The sequence below is a fragment of the Monopterus albus genome, unplaced genomic scaffold (assembly GCF_001952655.1).
Source record: "Monopterus albus unplaced genomic scaffold, M_albus_1.0 scaffold31.1, whole genome shotgun sequence".
Lineage (NCBI taxonomy): Eukaryota > Metazoa > Chordata > Actinopteri > Synbranchiformes > Synbranchidae > Monopterus > Monopterus albus.
The window spans coordinates 2,314,181-2,320,298 of NW_018127911.1; the positions used below are offsets into that span (position 1 = coordinate 2,314,181).

The 6,118-nt window shown below is 40.9% G+C and overlaps 1 protein-coding gene across 10 annotated transcripts in view; it reads left to right on the plus strand.

Moving 5' to 3' along the window:
• The window catches only part of ttll7 (tubulin tyrosine ligase-like family, member 7), a 68,265-nt gene extending 62,363 nt beyond the window's left edge, over positions 1–5,902 (plus strand). For 9 of the 10 annotated variants that reach the window (XM_020596682.1, XM_020596676.1, XM_020596680.1 and 6 more), the window contains one exon: positions 4,063–5,902. In XM_020596682.1, the coding sequence (XP_020452338.1) occupies positions 4,063–4,183 (121 nt within the window). In that variant the 3' untranslated portion in view covers positions 4,184–5,902. Of the gene's footprint in view, positions 1–3,232; positions 3,338–4,062 lie in introns of all 10 variants that reach the window. The other variant, XM_020596683.1, reaches the window with a different exon arrangement.
• The last annotated feature ends 216 nt before the right edge of the window (positions 5,903–6,118 follow it).

A 6,118-nucleotide genomic window follows, 5' to 3' on the forward strand; every position in this document is an offset into this window, starting at 1 on the left:
TTTTTTTCCCCCCCCCCCCCCCCCCCCCCCAGATCCGAACACCGTCCCTATTCACTGTTCTTTGATGCTCCTAGCACCTCACTACTGTAATAAAGGCGTTGTCCCACTTGCCCAATAGTGGTCACTGTGGTTGCCTCTCCTTTCTCTCACCAGCATTCAAATAAAGCGATACTGTATTTGGATTGACCTAAATGCCATGAGATACGTCTCTGATTATTTGAAGCCCAAACCTATAAACATTCTATTAAAAAACAAGGAGATGGGAGACGGAATCATATTAGGACTGTTTGGAACACTGTCTGTCAACAACACAACCAGCTTGCTGTTCATCACCCTGCTGCCACATGCTAAACTATGCTTTTCACAACATGCTTCTATCAAGAGCATCTTAACCTGAGTGCATTTTCAGAACAAATGGCTTCAGCAGGCACCGAGCGCCACACCTGCACCGCATCAGCACCCTGATCAACCTAACTTCTTGTCAGAAGAAGACAGAAAATGGCTTGGCTTGCATCGTGTGGTTTGCAGTTCCACAACAGTTTCATATCCCTCCATCAGGCATGCAGGACCCACCCGCAACCCGTCACCACTTGTGATAGCCAAGTAGCAATTTGGATTATTTTGTCATTGATGGCTAAGCTTTATATGAGAGGGTAGTTTGTATGTATATGAATGTGTGTGTGTATGCATGCATGTCATGTGACTGTTACACAACTTTCATCTCCTCAGTAACTCACACTCAGCTAACTATTGAGCTCAAACAGATTCTCCTGAGCTGTGTTCAAATCATGTAAATTTAAAGGATAAGTTCACACTTTTTCATCTGTCTCAAAACAGTACTCTAATGCCCATACTGGATAAACACAGAAACCGTTTTCCCATTCATCATACGAGCTGTGAAGGGATCCCTTCCTAACACCAGTGTAAGTGATGGGGGACAAAATCTAAAATCCTCATTCAAAAACTATGAAATTTGTAAGTATACTAATCCAGCAGCTATGGATTAATCATGATTAAGAACATTACTGGCACCTGTATACACTGTATGACATTTCTCAAGATATTTTGCTGAAATGACATTTCCATTTAGCCTTTCCAGCTCCATAGATTCAATAGATAGAAGCCTAATTTTGGTAGAACCCTACAGTCTGGCTACTTAAACAATTTCACACACTGAAATCAGGTCTTATTAGCAGGAAAATTTGGCTCTGTTTAATTCAGCATCTCCACACTAGTTCTTACGCATGTACAGTCCACACCCACACACTTGCACAGCTCTTGCCAGTTTGGCATGCATCAAAGTGGGTCTGTTAGTGGGGGTCTCCATTATTGACCACACCTGCCCGCTCTCGTTCAAGTATCCTTCTTGTGTGTAGCGCCGCGATCAGGTGTGTCAACTCAACAGCCTCATGGGTCTTAGAAAAGTCTTTCAGTTTGTGTGAGCAGATGAGAGGAAGTAGCCAAATAGCTCCACTAATGACTTTCTTCTTAAGCCTAGAATTACTGTCACTACCCAATGACAATTTCCCCCCACAATGGCAAAAGTTTCCAATTCTATTAACTTTTATCTGTCTGAAAAGTGTGGCAGTAATTAGGGTTAATTGGGGTGTTGAGCTGAATGCGGGCTGCAGATAACCTTCAAGCCTCTTTGTACTTCTTGGTTTATGATTGCCATGATAGCTGACACAGCCTTCTCCTCCATCCTTGCTTACTGAATTTGGTTTTGCCTGCGCTCCTTTTAATTTGCTGTGGCAGCTGCATCTCGATGGAGGAATTAGTAGTGGCATGGAAGGCTGTCAAGTAGGAGTAGGTAAGACTGTGGCTTTGCACGAATGAACAAAGCAGGAGAGCAATCTCCCTGATCGATTACAGAAGTACACGAAAAAGCCTCCCTTTGACTTTCAAGCATGCATGTTGTTGCCAAAACGTTGGTCAACAAAAGGAGGATGAATATGGAAGATGCTGAATGAGGGTGCAATTAAAAATAGCCTGCAGAGACAGTGAATGCTTGGACATGAGGACCCCCCCCCGTTCTGCCCACTACCACGATTTTTTTCTACGAGTAGAATATTCTCAAAGTGAATAGCAGAGGAGCTATGAAGAACATTCACCTGCCCCCAAAGAATGTTCAATATTTGATTGATTTATTTATTTTTGGGCTGCCACTTCCTTGTCTGGGCTCTGGTTTTCAGTGAACACCTAATGGAATGGAAGAAAGAAGGGAGAAATCATACTATCAATCCATGAACAAAGTCACAACGGATCCACAGTACCTTGAACCTCAGAGAAGAGGCTTGATGGAATATAAGTTGCTGAATAGGAGAAGAGAAGCACAAGAAACAAAACAGAAATTAATCTGAGGGTGACACCGAATCATGGTCTGAAATCACTAAATGCCACTTCTAAAATGGCACTTTGAGCAATTTACCTACTGAAGCAAATGTGAAAGGCTGAAAGCAAAGCATAGCCTGCCCTCCTCTCTGGGGTTTAAGTAGGGGAGTTTAAGACAAAGTGCTGGACTGAGCCCTTGTTCACAGAGTCCATTCACAGATGAAGAAGATGCGCTGGAGGGATACCTGCGGCCCACTTGAAGCTGTTTCAAGGACACTTTTGTTGGACTAAATGAAGTTAATTTGAATCCTTCCCAACCACCCCCCCAACCACCCACCATTAGAAGCTGTTCCTCTAATTTGTTCAAGAGCCATTTCGCAAGGAAAGACACTGTCAGAGGAAAAAATGTGCTGTCTCCGCAGCAGCTTAAAAGAAATTATTTCTTCACTCTGTAATCCTCAGCCCCAGTGGCTCTCTTTTGATTATATTGTCACATCTTAAAATACTTCCACAGGGACTGATTCTTTTGCCCATTGTACTCGTCAAACTAAACGAGTGTTAGATGTAGTTTATTAGCTAAAGATCCTTGCGGTGGATGTGGCAGTACGGTTACATCATGTGTAATCTCATAAAATGACAAGTGTGCCACAAAAGCCCATAAATGTGAGTCATTCTCCTAACCGATTTTTCTGGAGGAATTCAAACTACCCTGGTCTCATGTCTTCTGAACAGTACCGAATCATTTGCATAATCTATAGTTAACCTTGTCCAGGATTTGATCATCTCATCTGACATTGCTCTGACAACCATATCTGACTCATTTCCAGTAACTAAGGAAGATGGGAGCAGGGTTCAGGCCCTCCTGACTCTTATCTCAACCTGACGCTGGTCTCATTCTCAGGTACTGGAACGCTGTTAGCAGGAGCTGCCTCACTGCTCTGTCTCGGTGGAAGGTGTCATAGAAAAGTCTTAGAAAGGTACTGACGTCTATGCCTCGGAACGATAGGTGAGGATTTTCTGTTCATGATACCAAGAGTATCAAAGTTGAAAATTATTCTATAAAAAGATCTGCTTCTTTCGGTATAATGCCCATAATTTATTAGATATAGCAGATAGATAAGTACTGCATATAACCTAATTAAACAGGACTATAACCCATGGTATATGGCATTTTAGACTTGGCACGCTACACAAAATTAGCTGCAATTAATAAGTCTATCGACAGAAGATGAATTAAGGACTATTGTGATAACTGATTAATCGCGATAGTAATTTTTAAGCAAAATGCCAAACATTTGCTGTTTCCAGCTTCTCATACACACACACACACATATATATATATATGTATGTATATGTTTTCTGGGCTGTTGGTCAGACGAAACAAGACATTTGGCCTTGGGGAATTAGAACAGGCTTTTTTTACATCATTTTATAGAAAAAATGATTAATTGATGATGAAAATCATAAGCCTCAAATTTTGAAAGTGTTCTCCCTTTCTCTATTCTCATTTCCCAAGGGAAGGGTAAAGTCATAATGTTTTAAAATCATCAAGCCATAACTGAAGTTGAAATGTGCAAATGGAGACGGCCATGTGTGGTAGCATCAATATATGAAAACTGGGTGATGTGTGGTCATGGTGCTGAGCACTATTGTGCCCTGACCTCTAAATAAATCTCATTATGCCCATCCTTCCCCTAATCATCTGTGCCTTGTTCTTGTCTGTCTGTCCAGGTATCTGCTGCCAGTGACCTCCCAGTTCATCATGAAGGAGCCTCCGTCCAGCTTTGGCCGCATTTCCTCGGCCATGCCAAGCTCCCGCAGCCTTTTCACCACCAGGATGGGCCACTTCTGAGGTCACCATGGAAACCCCGAGTTTTGACCTCAACCTCCCTCCCCTGACTCTCACTCAGCCAAACTCTGATCTCAGCAATCCAGATATGGATGTGATTTCGGGGCAGCTCTTAACACTGGACAGAGCCTCACTCGTGGTCAAATCGCCTTGCTGAAGATCGACAGGGAAAGGCTGTCCGATATGGGATTGCTAAAGGGCCTTGTTCAGTTTAATTTTGTTTGGCCCTGCTCAGACCAGCGAACCCTGGATCCCTCCTTTTAGCTCTAGTAACGCCAGACAATGGGCTAACCCTCTTTTCTCACTGTAACTGCTGTATAATACCTACTCACTGTACAGTTACAGTACAAGTCAGTACTGTAAAAGGAAAGAATAATAAATACTAAACAATGCAATGATTATTTATTTATGTACTTATTTATTTTGTAAGGTATTCCATGAATGCAGTGAATGCTAATGCAGAATGCACATATGGAATGATATCAACAAAGCTACCCCTTGTTTGAGAAAGTGGATGTTAAAAACTACAAAAAGCTTATTTTTGTTGGCTGCAATCAGTTGTTCTATTTCTATATTTTGAATTTAATTTATTTCATAACTTATACTAGACGATTTCTGTTTATAAACGCTTTGTCACTTTGTTTTAACTTTTGCAGTTGAGAATAACAGTATAAATGTGGTGCCCAGCAAACCCAGAATGTTTAACTTTTGAATGCTAATGCTTCATGTTTTACCTGTGTGATGTTTAGTGCAGTACTATTAAGCGACACAATGTTTAGAATGTCGGTGTAGTAAAGCCGAGCCTCTTTGCCTCTTAGGGAATGAGCTGATTTTGATGCCACAGTGCGAAGAGCCAAACTTAAGTCTCAGAGAGCACCCACTTTCTAATATATGCACTTTGCAGTTTGTCAAGAAACAGAAAGTGGGTGCACATTACAGTAGTGTTTGCATGCCTAGGTTTGATCCCCTCACCCAGATGTAGTGGTTAGACAGAGGAGCTGAATATACTTGAAGTTTTGTGTTGTCATTAATTATTGTGTCTTTATATCAGCAGCTCTTGGATGAAGACCCATCACGTTTAGATTTATCTCTGGTATGAACATATTAAGGTTAATGAGGATATGTTGCATCAGTAAGAGATTGTGCAGCGCATTGAATCACTCAAATCAGGCCATACAGTATGTCCTGTACTGTAAAAGCAGTGATTTACCTTGAGATGAGCAGCTACAGCTTTTGTTCCTCACCGCACTGTAGGTGTAAGTGCCAGGAATATTTTGGATGTGCCAATAATACGCACGTCGACTTCACGTGTTCATTTGGTTTTATTTGAAGTTAATGTCATAAAACTACTGTAGGACCTCATTTTAATACAGTATTAAATGTTTATAGGGAGAAATGCAGTGTGGTATATTTAGTAGTTTACTTGGCTCTCTGCACTACCCCATGGGATGATACATAGACTAAACTTTTAAAGATGGTATTTAGTCAGCAGACAGATAAATACAGTACCCTGTACATTTTTCTAACACCAATTTTGACTAAGATGTATAACAGCAAAGCTGTGCTAAATCTGCTCCAATTGAATTCTCCCTATACACTGAGCATTAAGTGAATGAACACAATGCCAAATATTTTTATTTTGCCTGATTTTATTTGTTATTTAAGACAACTTTTCATTGGCGTTACAAGGTATTTTTAATTTTACACAGCAATAAAATGTTTTAAGCAAACCTGTTTCAGCTGTTTGTTAGTTTTGCTAATTGGAAGTCAGTGGTCCACAATCTCTCTTTTTACACAGCGGACTGTTTTTATAATGGCAGAGAGCAATCCACCATGAAACTATCTTGTGAAACTGAATAATAAGTCTTGATATGAAGTAGAAAATTACAGCGAGAGAGACAGAAAACGGGAATGCATTTCTGAAAGGACCAGCAAAAA